The sequence below is a fragment of the Sinocyclocheilus anshuiensis genome, unplaced genomic scaffold (genome assembly GCF_001515605.1).
Source record: "Sinocyclocheilus anshuiensis isolate Anshui unplaced genomic scaffold, SAMN03320099.WGS_v1.1 scaffold222, whole genome shotgun sequence".
NCBI classification, from domain to species: Eukaryota; Metazoa; Chordata; class Actinopteri; order Cypriniformes; family Cyprinidae; genus Sinocyclocheilus; species Sinocyclocheilus anshuiensis.
Genome location: NW_015542408.1, coordinates 90203 through 108746, shown reverse-complemented (window position 1 = coordinate 108746; position 18544 = coordinate 90203). Strand labels below are relative to the sequence as shown.

General features: G+C 36.0%; 1 protein-coding gene across 4 annotated transcripts in view; it reads left to right on the top strand.

The window, feature by feature from the left end:
- Positions 1 to 18544, top strand: part of LOC107693108 (forkhead box protein N3-like) — a 103019-nt gene that overhangs the window by 62928 nt on the left and 21547 nt on the right. For all 4 annotated transcript variants that reach the window (XM_016492357.1, XM_016492360.1, XM_016492361.1 and 1 more), the window contains exon 4: positions 6318 to 6385. In XM_016492357.1, the coding sequence (XP_016347843.1) occupies positions 6318 to 6385 (68 nt within the window). The remainder of the gene's footprint in view (positions 1 to 6317; positions 6386 to 18544) is intronic.

Sequence of the window (18544 nt, the reverse complement as noted above, 5' to 3'; positions counted from 1 at the left end):
GCTTTATCAAGAAGCTGTAACATGTCTAGAACAGACATAAGGCAAAATAATCACTAAGTAAAGGTGTAACAAAATGTCTCTAGAATAGACATATGGCAGAAAAAAAAATAAATAAATCCTGTGTCCAGGGTCATAGAGCTCTTTGTTGGCTTTGCCTCAGATGTTGAACTAGATTTGTTGCGCCAAGTTCACACGTACTCCGTCTGCAGTGCATATACAGTATGTGTATGCGGTGCAGAAGCAGCACGGACTCATTTTGCTTTCGCACAGGACGCGTTTGCAGTCCGCTCCTGATCCGCGGCTGTTTACCACAAACACAACATTTATCCATTATTTTGATTTCAAATCCAAACGTTGTTTCTGAAAATGCTTTTTCAGCATTGTGATTCTCTTTTATCACAATACAGTAATACAGTCTTTCATAGACATTATTCACGTTTAAACTCAATAAATATAACTTTGTTTAACTATCACCACGAGTGCCATCTATTATTGCCTTGTTTATCTAAAAGTGCACTTTTTCTTGTTTTAAATCTAGCCAAAAAGCCATGTGTTGACTGTGAAACAGTTGTTTAATGATATGCATTTATGGTGTAATTACTACATTTCCGTGTCAATCCATGTTAATTTTTACCGCGAATAATGCGTCACTTCAATGTCACTTTAATTCAGCGCGTGCAGCACAGCAGAAATAGACTCCATGCGGAAATGTTCGCAGCATGACTGATGCAGACGCACCGCTCCTGGAGCGCACTGCCGGACCACAGTCGCATGCAGTGTGAACGCTCTGATCCGTTAACATGGGCGTGGAAAAAATACGCACCACAGATGTGAACCTGGCGTTACGTTTGTATGCCCGCTCGGTCTGTTCTGTTCCCGTGCTCCATTTAGGCGCGCTGCATTCTGATTGGTTCGGATAGCATACTGCGGGAGGTCGGGGGCGTGGAAAATCGTGCTATAAAGCGATTTAGAAATCGCGATTTTATGACGATTTCGATTAATCGCACAGCCCTACTCAGAACGCGTGCAAATATTAAGCTCTGTTCTCGTGCTCCATTTAGGCGCGCTGCATTCTGATTGGTTCGGATAGCATACTGCGGGAGGTCGGGGGCGTGGAAAATCGTGCTATAAAGCGATTTAGAAATCGCGCAAGCTCAAATCGCAATTTTATGACAATTTCGATTAATCGCACAGCCCTAGTACATGACCTCAATCATTTTTGGTGATGCAATATATCGCCCATTATATTTACTTAAAAATTAATGTCACCATGTTTTGTACATTCCACTTGCGCCTGTGTCTTTTGCAGCTTCTTGTAAATAATGTGGTGTAGTCATGAGATTTGTTAGAAAATGTTTATTTACTATTTATTCAAGTTTTTTAAGGTGTCTAATATTTTGATAATAATTTCCATGATCAAAATATTCTTAAAAATTAAAAGTTTTTTTGTCATTTGGAAGTGTGTAGGCCTTCTTGCATTATTATGCTGTTACATTATGATTATATATTCAGTGGCATAAAATGGTCTTTAAAATGACAATAATATCGCTTATCACAATTATTTCTGGGGCAATATATCGCACAACAAAAGGTTGTTATTGTGACAGGCCTAGTTCTGACTGGTTGCTAGGTGGTTTCTCATTGTCCCAAGGCCAAAGAGTACACCCCAAGTCTTTGATTTTCCCTCCTTTAATTTAGATGATCGTCTGCCAAGCAACTAGCCATATGATTTGCAGTATCATTCGTGCCTGTAGCACAAACAGTTTTGCACTTAAGTTAACAGTGAGCAACAGTAATAGTTCCTTTAGTCAAGAACAAGAGCGGCTATTGATACAAGGCCACATCAGGCCTCATGGGCTCAAATTCCATCAGCAGCTGTTTGATTGTTCCCTTCTTTGAATGTGTTAAATTATACTGGCAAAACCATGGGCCAAATAATTGCAGCGGGAGATCTCATTTCTTTTTATTATGTTCAGAGAGTGGAGGGCACATAATAACATATAAATAACGTAATATCATAAAAGCTTTCCTGCTTTTTTGGTTCGGTTCTTACAGCTGATTAAAAAAAGGACCTGGGTCGTCTATCATGAGGCATGCTGTGTCCATGGCAACACATACCGTAGCTGTAACCCGATACAAAGCATATGTGCATTAGGAGTATAAGCACTGCTCTTGACTGCTAAAGAGACGCAAGGAGAAGCAGAAAGAGGGAGAGATGGCACGGTGAACCCAGCACTGCGCTGATCTTGCTCTTTCTTACTGTTCTTCAGCCAGCAGTCTTTCTTTTGTTGAACTGTTTGTCTAACTGTTTAAATCAACAAAAGAGTTTGTTCTTATTTATTTGTAGCTTAGTGTGTTTGTAAGTGAATTCAGACCTTTTCGTCTGTGTTTTTATTTCATTAGAATAATTTGGTACTGCACACTTTTTATTCTTAAATAGTAAGGATAAATATTTGTTATAGATTCCAGTAGCCAGACTTTTGACTTATAATTTTTATGTAATTTATATATTTATTTAATTATATATATATATTTAATTATATATATATATTTAAAAAAATGGATTATGCCACAATGATCAAATCTTGTCAGATGTCAGATTTTTTAAAATTCATTTGATTTATAATAAGTGTTATATAATAATATATACTGTATATTTATATAATGTATAATTTATGTAATAATAAGTACATAAAATATAATATAAAATAAATATTATATATAATATAAATATTAAACAGTTTACATATAATATTAATTAATAATCTGTTATAGAACTAATCAGTTATCAAATATGGGTTTGTAAAATATTATAAATATTAAAATATTGTTTTAAAAATACTATAAACATTAAATATTAAATAATATAAATTTGTATGTTTTTATATAAAATGTATGTAATATAATTGTAATATATATATGTATATATAGAAAATAGAAAATATTATTTATTACATATTTAATATTAAATATTTCATATTAATTTCTGCCTTTAGTACTCTGTTTTGCAAGTCTTCAACTCAATATCTTAATCAGCAATTAAATTCACAGTGGTCTTTTTTAAGTTATACTTTACAAGTTTCTGATTTTTGTGGAGTGAATATTTTTATACTGTTCTGATATTAGTCTCATTTATTGTGGTTGTAAGGAGCAAAAGTAAATGTATTTGTATTTAGTTTGACCTTTTTGCTTGTTTTTAGGTACGCTGTTTTTTTTTTTTTCATTTAGGGGATAAGTGAATCAGAACTGGTGGATCCTTACATTAGTAATGACTGCGTGCTGTACTCAGGTGTAAGGTTAGTGAAAAAATCTCAAAGTTGAAAGTTAGAGATGTTTCAGTTGCTAGGCGACTAGTATGCTAATGAAGATGTTCGTCTCAAGCTGCGTCTGAGCTGTGCCGAGATATGTTTTAATCACTCTCAACGGGATAAAAAGAGGGAAAAAAATCAAACACATTCTGACGGAACACTGTAATTAATGGATCTGTAAAGAAATAGAGAGGTTCCATTACTTCTCACACTAAATTATCCTCATTTGTCAGGGCAGATACCTGAAGTCTGACAGCCCTGTGGAGATTAGCAAATGTGAAGTGGCAGTGCTGTGTTTATTCGCTTTGGCACACGGCCTCTCGACGCTCGGAGATGCCACGCACCGTAGAGCGCTCCTTCATCAGGAGAGGTCCAGAGCCAAAACAGCCCCGTCAACCTGCAGTCTTTTAAATACACCATGTAGACAAATGTGCTCAAAGCCCTGTGCCACCTCTGTTTGTTCTAATTCTCAATTATTATATCTATATAATTTTTATATTTAGTAATAATATTTATATTAATATGTTTAGTAATAATCAAAACATTTACTTATTCAATATTTTTTAGTAATAAAATTTGTTTCTATACTGATGATATAATTTAATATCACTTTACTATTTTTTATATGAATGCTTAACATTTTTATTAATACAATAATGGTTAAATTTGATTATAAAATAAGTACTAAGTTTATCATATATTATTTGATTTATTATACTAATATGTCAAATAATATACTGAACTGCAGGCATCTGAGTATGATGTTGTTTTGTTACGGTGATCTGTTGTTCCTTACATTCTTCTCAGATACATTTTGAGTTTGTACACACATCCTGCCTCACACCATCACTTCTTTTCACGAAGGAACTGTTGACCTTCTACTCTAAAGGATGTCCATGATCACCAAGAAAAATCCATAGCTTTTATATGTGCAGCAAATGCTGTTTGCTGGTTCCTGGGGCAGAAGTATTGTAGTTCCCATACAAAAACCTGCCATTGTACCCAAAGTTGTTGAAGGTTTACTAGTTTTAGATTTTTTTTATTTTTTATTATTCTATTGGATTTTTTAAATGTATTAATTTATTGCAGTTTTGCTTAGCTTTAACTGTTACTGTAGCTCCTTCAGCTGACAAATCACATGGTAAAACCCTGTAGAAAAGTTGTTTTGAAATTCGTCTTATTATAATACTTGAAGGAAGAGTTTTCCCCAAAATAAAAATTTGCTGAAAATTTACTCACCCTCAGGCCACCTTAGATGTAGATGAGTTTGTTTCTTCATCAAATCAGATTTGGAGAAATTTTGTTCTAATTCTCAATTAGTTAATATACTCTAAGAAGATTAAGAAGGGGGAGATGACAGAGCCAATGTCTGCACATTCTGAATCTACAGGGAGGCAGAAAGTGGATAGAGGGCTAAATTGAAGATTAGACTGCTCTTGATTAGATTTGTGAAGCTCACAGTGAGCGCTGAGCGAGACAGTGAGACGGAGAAGGAATCGTACACAAGCAGATAATTGATAGAAACTGAGCAGCTAATCCACGAGAAAAAAAAAATCGGAACCTTTGAAGCAAAACATATTCAGATCAGAAGGAACTGTCAGAAAACAGAGACGTGGATAAACCATTTCTAAACTCTGTGGGAACTGCTAAATGTGAAACCATGCTCCAGTACTTCACAAATCCCAAACAAAAAGGTCAGGAAATTCATATTTGCTGTCACAAATGATCAGTGTTTGGGAATGCAAACAGTATGGAGCATGAAAAATCATGGCTAAGGGAGGAAAATTGCATTGGAGGAGATGAAAAAGATAAAGAGAAAATTTGTGACTGAATTTGGGAACTTTGATCATATTTGAAGCACTCATATTCTTCACAAATGTTCTCAAGTAGTACATTTGGTCAACATTTATTACTTTGCAGTTTACATACTGTTGCAACACTTAAAGTAGTTTATCTTTTCTAATTTAATCATTTATATTATTTTGTATTATTTTTATATTTATTGCATGTATATGTTTATATATTATTTAAATGTAATTTTTATTTATATAAATTTATATATATATATATATATATAATTTTTGTTTAGATTAAATATTTAGTAATAATCAAAAATAGATCAATGTAATTATAGCTGATAAAAACATCACAATAATCCAAAAGTAATCCACACCACTCCAGTCCATCAATTAACGTATTTTGAAGTGAAAGTCTATGTGTTTGTAAGAAACAAATCCATCAAGACGTTTTTAAAGTCAAATGTCTCATCTGAATCAGGAGTGAAATATGCACAGATATAAATATAAAGGTGGATTTTAATGTGAAAGGACAGCAGGGGCTTTTTCACTTGAGGACATTTTTGGATTTAGGATTGATGGATTGGAGTTGTGTTGATTACTTGTGGATTATTGTGATGTTTTTATCAGCTGTTTGGACTCTCATGCTGACGGCACCCATTCACTGCAGAGGATCCACTGGTGAGCAAGTGATGTAATGCTACATTTTTCCAGATCTGTTCTGATGTAGAAACAAAATCATTTACGTCTTGGTTGACCTGAGAGTGAGTAGATATTCAGCATTATTTTTGCGTGATCTTTTCCTTTAAAACAGCCATGTATAATCAGACAGACATCTTTTGGAAATTGCATTGCGACTGTTTTCTAAGCATTTTATTTGAAAACATGTAGCTTTGCTCATCTCTAGCTGCATCAGTTAATGTTTTTAATGTAAATCTGTGATGACATGATCTCATAACTTGATAACTTGAACTGTGATCCTGTATTAATTTATGATTTTACAGTATCAAAATTAAAATTGGCAGAAGCTACAGTCACCATGGTAATTCTTTGTGGATATGCGCTTTCTCTGTCTTTTGGCACGGTTTATCTCTTAAAATATCTTTCATGCCGTTTCGCTGTCTGTTTTTCAGGATTGCAGTCCATCTGTCAGTTGTACATCATCTGTCTGTGTCACTTTCTCATCATTCTCTCCACTGTGTTTTCTTTACAGTATGTCCAGTCCTCCAATTTGGCCAGGAAGTCCCTTTTACAGAAAAAACAAGGGAGTCCTGCTACAAGGTAGAGTGACGTGTCTTACCGTATTTACACGCTTTTAACCATTTTGTCCTTAATGTGTCGGTGGTTCCACTGTCAAGTGCTCTTTATTTATTTTACCCGCATCAGTTCTACTACAAGAAGGGATCTTGGTTTATTTGCATGCTCTTTAGATGAGCCTTTCCATCAACAAAAGGCTCATATTCATGTACCTGGCTAGCTCCTAAAGGAATTAGCTGGGTGGGTGTTTATTTGGTTTGTTTGCCCTGGTTTAAAAAGAGCTGCTTCAAATCTGAGACTGTTTTTCTTCACTTCTTTTCAATGTGGTATTTGGATCCTGCCAGCCTTTCAGTTGTTTCCTCTCTCTTGTCTCATTCTGTAATCCTGAGAAATTTTTCCCTCAGTTCTGACGTGCAAGTCCTTTTTCCCTATTGTTGAACAAATTTGTTGAAGTGTAAAGTATTCAAAGAAAGCTAAATGGATAAAATGAGACAAATGATTGACTGATGATTGTTAATGTCCTGGCCTAAATTTTGTTCTTTAACCCTTTATGGTATGGTGCATCCATATGGCTTTCATTTATTCTCGTTTTACAGAGAAGGATGTAACGTAATATATTGGAAATAAAAATTAAAATGCTTAAAGTAACAGATAATATGGTGCTTTAGTATGTAAGAGTTCCAATTATTGAAATATAACATTTAATTCAGAAAGAAATTATTTTGAAGATTGATTTTTTTTTTCTTAAAATAAAAGCATTTTTCATATGGCAACATTATGCTTTCTTAAATTTTCCTCTTTTGAATGAATGGTATTTAATGGTAATATTGTGAAATATTATTACAATTTAAAATAACTGTTTTCTATTTTAATATCATTTTAAAATGTATGTCTTTGATGGCAATCCTTCAAAAATATTTTTAATGTGCTGATTTGCTGCTCAATAAACATTTCTTATTTTTATTAATATTGAATTCAGTTTTCCTGCTAATATTTTTGTGGAAACATTTTGAAGTATTCTTTTATTGATAGAAATAAAAATATTTTGTGACAATACAAGCGTCCTTATGGTCACTTTTGATTAATTGAATATGTCCTTGTTGTGTAAAATTATTACTATATATATTTTTTTTTTTTAAGTTATATTTATGGTCTTTTTATGCCTTTATTGTGAGAGGACAGTAGAGAGCTGACAGGAAAGCACTGGGAGGAGAGAAGGGAGCAGGATTGGCAAAGGACCTCGAGGCGGGATTCAAACTTGGGTCGCCGTGAGCACAGTTGCGCTATATGTTGACGCACTAACCACAAGGCTATGGGCGCTGACAATGATTACAGTTTTAAAATTTGACCGGTACGATAATGTGTACCATACAGGGTTAATGCTTGTTGCCTGCCTAAAAACAAATTGTTTTGTACACAGAACCCTTTTAAAGTTGAATCTACGATAGCAAACCTTTTAAAACTAGACTTTGTGGCTGTTTCCTTGCTCATTTTAATAATGGCTGCAATGAAATGCCTTATTACACTCATTAGCCTCAGCAGGCAGAGGATTGGATGGGTCCTCAGTATCTCGGTCCCAGCACTTGCAGAGTAAATGTCACGATAACAGTTACAGTGTTTTTAGTTTATTTAGTCAATGCAAAGTAGCAGTAAGCAATGTTTTAAAGATAATAGACTTTCTATTTGTTGCATGTGAATTTTGCTGCTTTTTATTGATAGAGATGGTGGGTAGAGGACAGGAAGTTATGCATGGAATCACATGCCTGGTTCATGTGCGCAAAGCACAGTTTGGTCGCAGTGAATCAATCCACCTCTTAACAGTTTAAGAGCAATGCCTACTGTGGTCCAATGATACAAGCGGTTGACTTATCGACATGCCCGGAAGTGGTTCTTTAGACACCTAAATGAATTTGCATTCAGTGCACCTAAGATGTGATCTATATTTAATTTGACTGGAAATTAATTGACCAATGACTTGGATTGTTTCACTTGATATACTTGATATTCTTGTCCTGAAAATGTCCTTCTTTAAATCTCTCCTCCTTAGTATGTGCTGGATTCCCTCCACATGTATACTCACGCATGTGAATCACAGTAATCAGAGATTTAATTAACCTGGTGGCATTTAAAGCGGCACACTAATGGAAGTGCGGTGTGAGAGCTGCTATTATAAATACGTTTTCCATCCGAGGTGCGAGTGTGACACTCACAGCAGTCCAAAGCCCAGCAGACATCCACCTCCAACAGCACCACAGCAGAGCAACTTTAGCTGCTTACTCACAGCCTGAACATTATTTAGCTTTTTTACATAAACCCCTGCACCATAATGAGTATCTGATGTGTGCGAATGATTGCCTATAGTTATATATAATCGGTTACATATCATCACCTTCTTAAACATGCTTAAATGACAGAGAAAATCACAACACACCCTCTCGAAGAGCGGCTTTTGAGCGCTGCATTGAGGTGCCGTGCAGGCAGCGACTTGTTCGCTATAATTGGCAGTTAGCTGTGTGTTTTGTAAACTCTTTTGTGGCTGTGATATTATCTGACGCATGGGGAGGCGACAGCGATACACCTGCAACGGCTGCCACATTTGTAGGAGGGACATCTGCTGAGCTCAGAAGTGCTAGCGCACACTAACGCACATTCGCATGTACTGCGCCCTTCACCATCCTTCTTTCTCAGATATGCCATTAAACATTAAAGTGAAGTTTTCTGTCTGTTGCATAGCTATTGAAACATCAGTTAGATCTAAGATGCTAGCTTGATATAATTAGCCATTTTGGAGGAAGTTTTTAAAAGGCAAAAAGTTAAATAATCCTTTTTAAGAGAAAGATGGATTTGGAATGGGTTCAACAAAGGCAGGAGAAGAAAGTGCAAGCCGGCTTCATTTCAGAGATAACATTTTTCAAGGAGATTTTGCTTTTTGGTTTTGTAACAAATACTGAACGAGCATTGAAATGAATTGCTCTCAGTTTGTCTGCTAGCATTGGTGGCTTGCTAAATAGTTGAAATGTCTCTGAGGATCCTGGGAGTGACACTCAAGACTGTGTTTGGAGATGATGAGGGAGTGATTGACGGAACGTGATTGACTTGCATCCTCAGATATCATTTGAAACTTCATCTCATCACTCTAAAGTACAAAGAGACTAAAATATTTAGATTTTTGTGTTCTTATACTCTCTGAGGTGAAGATTTGCAGTGAAGTCTCTAGACGGACTAGCTGCAGGTCTTTTGACTATATGGCTTTTATTGGTGACAGGTCGATCACTTGCACATTGTCAGTCATGGCAGCCCAGAGGTCATTTAGTTTCAAAATGGCTTTCTTTGAAGTCTACTAGAATCTTCATAACATGTCATAAATTGTAAGCGAGTGTGAACACAGACTGGGGGCATGTGTAGCCTAGTCGGTAAAGTCAACTGGAATTTCAATTTGCATCCCATTTTAAGTCCATAATGTAACGTATTTCTGGGTGAAACAGTATATTCCGTGTAGGGCCATCAGGAATTGATCGTATTTTTACATAGGAAGTATGCTAAAACAATGGCCACCCAAATAAATAAATAAACAGACATGAAATACTGATTTGTTATGTGAGAAGGAAATGGAATCAGAATAGTTCATTTTAATTTATTATCATTTTATATTTTACAAATGTATTTATTTGCATTTATTTAATCAAAAAGTTAAAAACAAAAATATTGTCAAATTTTATTATTAGATTTTTTTTTCTATTTCTTCAGAAATCATTTTAATATGCTGATTTGAACTCGAGAAAAAAATTATTGTTACAAATGTTGAAAAAAATTGTGTTGCTTTTTTTGTGTAAATCGCAATAATTTATTTCAGGATTTTTTGATAAATAGAAACTTTATAGCATTTATATGAAGTTATAATAATATTAATGCGAAATCAACTCACCCCAAACTTTTGAATAATACTGCAAGTATGCATTTATGTATTTTATTTTATTAAAAAGTTGAAAAATTATTTTGCTCTCTTCAAGTGCATGTAGCATTATTCTTTCCTGAGATCTTGTTATAGCACAAGCTTGTGGTAAATTAGTGTTTCAGATCCTGATCGTGCACACTGCTGGTGTGTATTAGCACTGTGACAAGTGGTCCATATCCAGCCCTCTTATTGGATTTTAACAGACTTTTTACTGACGGAAAAGACAAGCACAGAACCGCACAAAGACCAAGAAGTTCTAAGAACTATTTAATAAGGGATTACCAGCGAGATTTATTCCTTCAGTTTCACTACAAAACTGATCATTGCTTTCTCTCTCTCCCCCTTTCTTTCTTTCTTTCTTTCTTTCTTTCTTTCTTTCTTTCTGTCTCTCTCTCTCTGTTATTTTCTCACACTGTCTCACAGCTAAGCACCTCTCACCTCTTGCCCAGTTACCAGTAGGTCGGGATTGATTTGGTGATTGTGGAAGCCCTTTTAACACTCCATGAAAAACGATCCAAATAAACCCCCCTCTTTCCTCTCTTTTGCTCTTTCCTGCATTTTTCCCCAGCCTCTTCATGTTGAGTAGCGCATCTGAAGTTCAAAGCCTGTAGAAAGCTGTGGCTGTGTTTAGAAATGCTGTAGAACACAAAGTCTGCTTCTGTTGCTAAATTGGTGAAAGGAGGCTCAGTGATTTATAACTTTTTTACATATTTGTGGAAATCCCTCATAATGCTAGGGTGTTTGCTATGGGGTCATTCCGTGTCAAATCAACCAAATTTCAAAAACTATGAATAGACTACTGAGAGAAAGGTAACGTGCCTCAACTTGACCATTTCAGTGCATTTTTAGCACTCGGACAGGTATGTTCTGTGCATATTGTTTTGATAGAGGGAAACAAGATGCATTCCTGGTTTTAACATTACTTATTCTTCAGACATTCTGCTTTAAATACAGTAAGTATCTGCTGTATACAAAGTGACCAACATTTGGTTTTCAACCCCTAAAAATAGGTAATATTCAACAATCTGAAAATGGATCCTCATTGAGATCCCCATATCCCTGGGACTGAACGATGTAGGGTCTTAAAAATGAAGATCCCAAAAGAAAAGTTTATTAAGAACTAGAATCTAACATCATATTGCAATATCTTTAATACTTCTTGAGTTACAAACTTTTATTTTGACAGGTTGCCGTGAATACCTTTACATTTCTGTATGTGCATTATATGATATGATGCTAGTTTTACTGAAATGAAACGGTAAAATGCTGATGAAGTGACTCTCAGAGCAGTTCATGTATTTATGTCCTCATTTAGACGGTTGGAGCTTAGAGTGTGTACAATTTAACAATTTACTCCTGGAGCCATATTGAAATTCCAATATCTCTGGAACCGAACAATATAGGGCCTTAAAAATGGAGATGCCAAAAGGAAAGTTTGTTGAGACCCAATATCTAAAAGCGCATTAAGATATCTTTAATACTTCTTGAGTTACAGGCATGCAGACCTTGGAGAAAAAAACTTGAAAAGTGCTGTTTCCCCATTTTTGAATGATCACCATTGCAACAAAATGCAACAAAGATTGCTAAAGTCAACCGATTTTACTAACAGACCTACCAATCTCTGTGTAAAAATAACATTATGATGCTCCCATTTTTCTCAAGTCATTTTTACCCCCTTGTAATTTGGCTTTGAATCTCAGGTAAAAATGGCTATTTTGACCCCCCTCTACAAAATAGTGGATTACTCAGTAAATATTCATCCATGACATTTAATATTTTGGCTTTCATCACTATACATGTCTGTCTTTCTTCAGAAAAAATATTAGCAAAATCAAAAATTTGAACCGGGGACCTCTGGTTGAGTTGACACGGAATGACCCTATGGTGTTTCTAGGGTGCTTTGTGTGGCTGCTATGTGGTTTCTATCATGGTTCTGGAAGGTTACTGAGTGGTTTCTTCATCAAGTTGCATGATTTGCTCATTGAGGTGCAGATATTTACTATGAAGAGGTCAGTGTTTTTTATGAGGCATGACAGTAACAATAAAGAGGAAGGAAGTCTTGTTGAGTAGATGTTCCGGTTACATCTGTGTGCACTTTTCCCCTCTCTGTGACTCAGTGTGATCTATGAGTTGTTATAGTAAATTTCGCTTCATGTTTGCACTGAATCATTCCGGACCAATAGGATAAGGACACAAAACATCCTTGATGTGCTGTGACATATGCATTGGAAGTGCATGCATATTCTCCAGTCACGTCCAGTTTAAAAGTGGCAAAGAAATGCAGAAAAATTTTCACAACAGTGCACAAACCAAAATTGTAAAAACTCTCTTCCCACAAGCTGACTATATTCATCATGTAGACAACACGTTAAAACTAACTTTTGTTTTTGAATTCTGAAGAATTACACCGAGACACATCTCTCAGCTGCAACAGTTTGAAATTCATGGGCTAAGTCACTCGCTTGCTGAGAAGAAAGGCTGTCAGCATTGGACGGAGCTGTGGAACTCTTTCAGTAATGCTTTTCAGACCTTATTATTCTCAACGCCTGCAAGTGTGCGCTGGAACGAGAACGCTGTCTCCTGCCTGCCTTGCTGTCTTGCACGTTTCCTCTTTTATCTCCTCTTTGTTCTACAAGAGTTGTATCAAAATGGACTTGACAAAACTGAGTCGTGTTTTGAATATGTAGTCACGTCTAGTTTGTTGTATGAGAATGTGTGTATGTACTTTCATGTCAGTGTGTGTCTGTTTGTGCGCTTTCCGTCCTTTCATCCTTGCTTAGCGTTCCCTTACTGTAATGTTATTAGGGTTATCGTAACCTAATTTGATCAATATGACATCACAGCCATATGCACATTAAAGGAATAATCCAGGTTCAATACAAGTTAAGCTCAATTGAAATTTTTTAATTATTGTTAAAAAATAATTTTTTGCATTTCAACTCACCTCTAATTATCGTAAAAAAAAGAGAGAACGTTTATGTTGAGGCATGTACGATGAAAGGATTAAGGCCAATTTTATGAGATTTAGAAGCAGAAATGTGAAGCTTATAATTTTATACAAGCACTTACATTATTTTTGTTTTTTGTTTTTTTATATGAGCTCTGAAGCACAATAATTTAATACATGAATAAAATATTTTTCAGGCATTTTAGGGTTTATAATGTTTATAATGTTACATAGTCATGACAAAAATTATATACTGTATGATTGGATATAACTCTAAAAGAAAAAGGTTTTAACATTGAAAATAATTAATTTTTTATTTATTTTTAAGTTCACAGTTTCCACAAAAATATATAAACTTTGACAATAATAAGAAATGTTTCTGAAGCATCAAATCAGCTTATTAGAATGATTTCTGAAAACTGGAGTAATTTTGCTGGAGTAATTTCAGCTTTTCTATCACAGGAATAAATTACATTTTAAAATATGTTAAATTAGAAAACAGTTATTTTAAATTGTAATAAGGTTTACTGTTTTCACTGTATTTTTATTAAATAAATTGCAGAATTATTGATTTATTTGTATTATTATTTTTTGTTTAAGAAAAGGAAGGACAACTTGTACTGAACCCAGAACATTCATTTAAGATATGACTGCCTATGTCAAACAACACTATTTTTAAAGTGTAACCTAAATGTATTTTGTGGGCTAACAGACCAAGATAATGCAAATGTAGCTTGGCTTAATCAACATTTTAACCCGCAAACCAAATTGTTTTATCAGAACACATGGCTACTTTTGAAAATCTCTCAAATGCATGTTTACAGTAGAAAACATAACCCCCACCCCATAACATGAATGTGTTTTCTTCATGTAATAAGTAGTAATGAATGAATGTGGGAGAGTTTCTCTTGGCTGGAGGCTTTGCTTCGGGGGATCAGGCTGAAAATGTTCCTTATGCTCAGTTCACCTGCCATTCCTCAGATTTCATCACTGCTAAATAGCTGCTGTGTCATAATTGTTCTGCATTTCTTCCTCTCTTTGAATTAGTTGAAAGAAAGAGAGAAACATTGAGAGAAGGAGTGCAAAGAGAGCACAATAGAGCGCTGTGTTGTCATGCCGGTGACATTACCTGTCTTCTCTAAAGGTGGATGTGTGAATTTTTATTTCAGTCATTCTTTCATTCTCTACTACAGCGGCTGCTTTGAACCTACATGAGTCAGATGAGTGACTAAGAAGTCACATTGAAATGTATTCATCTCTGCCTCTGATGCCACCCTGGCTAACGGTGGGGGGGTCCGCTCTAAAAGCTACATGCCTTCCAGCAGGGAGAAACATCTGGGGAACCCTTGTCTCATCATTTCGCAAGGTCCCAGCCAACATAAAGCATACTGTAAATATGTAAATTTACAGTGGGATTCACATTAAAATTTGGGAATCCAAAATTTGATTTAAACCTGAAAATGTTTTAGAAGTATTTCAATGAGATAAGGTAAGATAAGTAATGTTAATAAGTAATAAGTAACGTCCAGTCAGATTTGATGTGTGCTTACTGCACGAATATACAGTTTCTCGCTGTTTCAAGGCATGCATACTAGCCTTCCTTCTGCTTCTTTGATTTAAAAAGCTTTAAGACTTTATATTTATCTATTTCATGTCCTAATTAGGAGATGATGAGCACATTAAACTTTGTGCCGTGCTGCTTATATTTTCAATCCGATCAAGTGTTTACATGTCCAGTTGAACAGATTAGAAAAAGTTAAAGGGATAGTTCACTGAAAAATTTAAATTACCCCATGATTTGCTCATCCTCAAGCCAACCTAGGTGTATATGACTTTCTTCTTTCAGATAAATACAATCAGAGTTATATTAAAAAATCTCCTGCCTCTTCCAAGCTTTAAAATGGCAGTGAATGGATTTTGAGATTTTACACAAACATATCAGTTCACTTCAGATGGCCTTTATTAACCCCCTGGAGCCATGTGGAGCACTTTTTATGATGTATGAACGCAGTTTTTTGGGCTTCAAAATCTCAACCCCCGCACATTCACTGTCATTATAAAGCTTAGAAGAGCCAGGACATTTTTAATATAACTTACATTATACTTCATCTGAAAGAAGAAAGTCATATACACCTAGAATGGTTTGAGGGTGAGTAAATCATGGAGTCATTTTTATTTATTTATTCCGACTGTGGTACTAGTCAAATTACGGATTATTAGGGTCCATGTAAGCACAGCTACTGATCATGTAACTAATGTTGCTTCTTCTGTTGAAGCTCGAGATGCTCTTGGATCATCATGCTGGCGAACATGATCACCAGGTTTTAAGCAAACTTGTGGAGTTCATGCAGCTCCAGTGCTTTTCCTTTACAGCATAAGAGGGATGATTCAACTACAAGAATATTATGAATATATCTCAAATTCCTATATGTGTTATTTGTGATTTTTGGAGCTCACTGTATATACGAAATATATTGGGTCTTGTCAGTGCCGCATTAAGCCTTTCCGGGGCCCTGGGCTAACGCACCTTTGGGGGCCCCCTACCAACCCCCATCCACCCCACCACCCTTCCGTTACACGCCAATCGAAATCAAAAATGTGATCAAACATTGTATAAAGATGCGTACGATATACTCGTGAAATAAAAACAAACTCAATGCGCAGATTGCGCACGTCATAATCCCAGGAGGCAAAAAATTATGTACATAAATTAAACAAAATTATCGAGTAATAATCTTACAAATCAGCAACAGCCCAGCAAATAAAATTAAATATCACTCACAACTGAAAAGGCCTCTTCCTGCTCTTCTTATAATGCGCTAGAAGTTATAGACATTTTAAAAAATGTATATGTGATATGTACAAAATGTAATATAATTTTGTTTCTCTATTTAACAACATGAACTTACAATAGTGAAAGACATCTTCCCTCAGGTATTTGTATTTATTAAGCACCGATAAACACAACAGCAGTTGACCATAGTGCTGTACAAATAAAATAAAAACCAGTAAAAAGAATAACATCAGTAAACTCAAAAGATAATTTAACATACAAAGTTTAAAAAGCCAATTAAGAAAATAAGATTTCAATTTAGTTTTAAACTCATAGACAGAATTTGAAGCTTTCACACATAAAGGAAGGTTATTCCATAGCCTCGGTCCAACTATTGCAAATAGTAAAAGGTAGATAGTATGTTATCTAGCTGGATGTTGTGCTTACGATCAATAATCACATCTCTGCATTCAACCAAACTGATTTGCAGAAATCAAAACATGAGTCCCGCTCGCTGTGAAACGGGAGCGACTAGGCGGCAGAGGATTCTGCTTGGTCTTAAAGCCTTCCTTGAGCGCCTACGTTCGCAATTCAAACAATGCTTTGGAAAAAGAATAATTTATTTGTTATTTGTATGGTCTAGGTGGTCATACGGCGTATGCCTGCAAATACAGGATAAACTGATGCCTTAAATACGGGACGATTCCGTATAATAAGGAACTGTTGGCAACCCTATAATAAAATGCAAAAGAGAATTGACTCGGGGGCCCCCTAGTGTTCGGGCCCTGGGCTGCAGCCCATGTTGCTCATTAGGATAACGCGGCCCTGGGTCTTGTGCCTCCTGACCTGCTTATCTGAATAGACACTGACTGCCTCTAGGTCAGTTTTTTTTTCCTGAGGTCTGTCTATCCCTCCATCTTTCCCTCTTTCCATCCCATCTTTCCTCCATCTCATTCTCCCACTCCCACCAAGGAAGGAATGCATTGTGTCTGTATGACTCAGATGAAAGAAGAATAAATCTCTATTTTTGTCAGGCTAGTGAAGACAATAAAATGAAATGACAGAGAGAAAGAACGAGGGTGGATTAGATTGGGTTGAGTGAAAGAAAAAAATCCTGTCTGTAGTCTGTAAAAGTTCAGGATTAAGCTTAGCACTTAGCATTAGCGGTTTTGAAAGATTTTTATGACTGAACAATAATAATAATGATGTTTAAGCAGCACTAATTCTGTGTGGGTCATCACCTCCAAAGCCATTTCTCCTTGTCAATTCAATCTTCCCACTTGGGACGGAGTTTCGTGGGTGTTGCGTCTTGCTGAGCAAATGCTCGAGGGAATTCCGTTGCTGATTGGTTACTGAGGTGACGTCAGGATGGTGTCCCTTTGGGACACCACAATCCCTTCCGGCGATTGGTTAGTTCCTTGATGACGCAGAGGCTTGAGCAGTTCTGCTGAAAAAGTCTTGAGTTTGCAAGACTTTAAGTTCTTTGAAGATCTCTGACAATCACAGAAGTTTCAACTGAAGTGTTTGAGTTTTAGATGACTGATCGCTTTGATGGTAAGCGTGTGAGCACAAGTTGGAGTGCTCTTAACACGGCGAAAAGCGACGAAGCAAGCAAGCAAGCACTGGAGTCTGTCTTGCATTGGGGTTTTGATCCGCGGCCTCAGTCCGTCCCACGGCGCGATCTCCCAATCGCCTTCTTGCAAGGCGGAGCGTGCATACATTAACAAGAGGCTCCAATTTATTATGTGGAGAAAACTCTTTGCGAAGATTTGGTTGATACTTTTATAAAGTTTCCTACTGCGAGTATTGTACATACTTCTCACTTCTCCTTCATACCAAAGTTTCTCACATAAAATAAGCTTCCATTCAAGCTCAAATAACAGGTATTTTGCATACACAATAATCGTAATAGCTAAAAGGACAAGTTATAATGCAAAGATTAAGATATCATGGTTTCAATAACACATCAAACAGAAAGCATATTATTTGGGAGTATATTGCTCCGATACTTTAAATGATTTTAAATGATTGTCTTATGAATTGTCTTTGTCTGTGACAGGAGAAACGCACGCTTTTCTGGAAAGTAGTAAAAGGATGCGTCCCCTTTTGGAATGCAGGGGGAAAAGGGGAGGTGTCCTGAGGTCATGCCCATGTCAAGCGAGTGTGGATCTGCCATCCTTCTGCTGGACAGGGAGCTCTAAAATTGTCTCTTTTGTTGACGGGATTATCAATTTATGTGTTAAACGGTCATGAGGTCCGGGCGATTCTGTCGCTGGAACATTTCCAGATACCATGTCTTTGTTCTGTTGTTTATTAGCTGGTTTATTTATGCTGAAGCCGGTCACGAAACACACTGACATTCTGTTGCTTAAACGAGTCTAGATGGGGGGGGTCCACTTATTGCTGTCCTAATGCTTGTCGACCCTGGAGGTGGTTTGGTAAATCACTCTCTCCTGGTGTTTCTTGTACAGATAAGCAGAGCTGGACAGGAACTCATTTGAGACAATT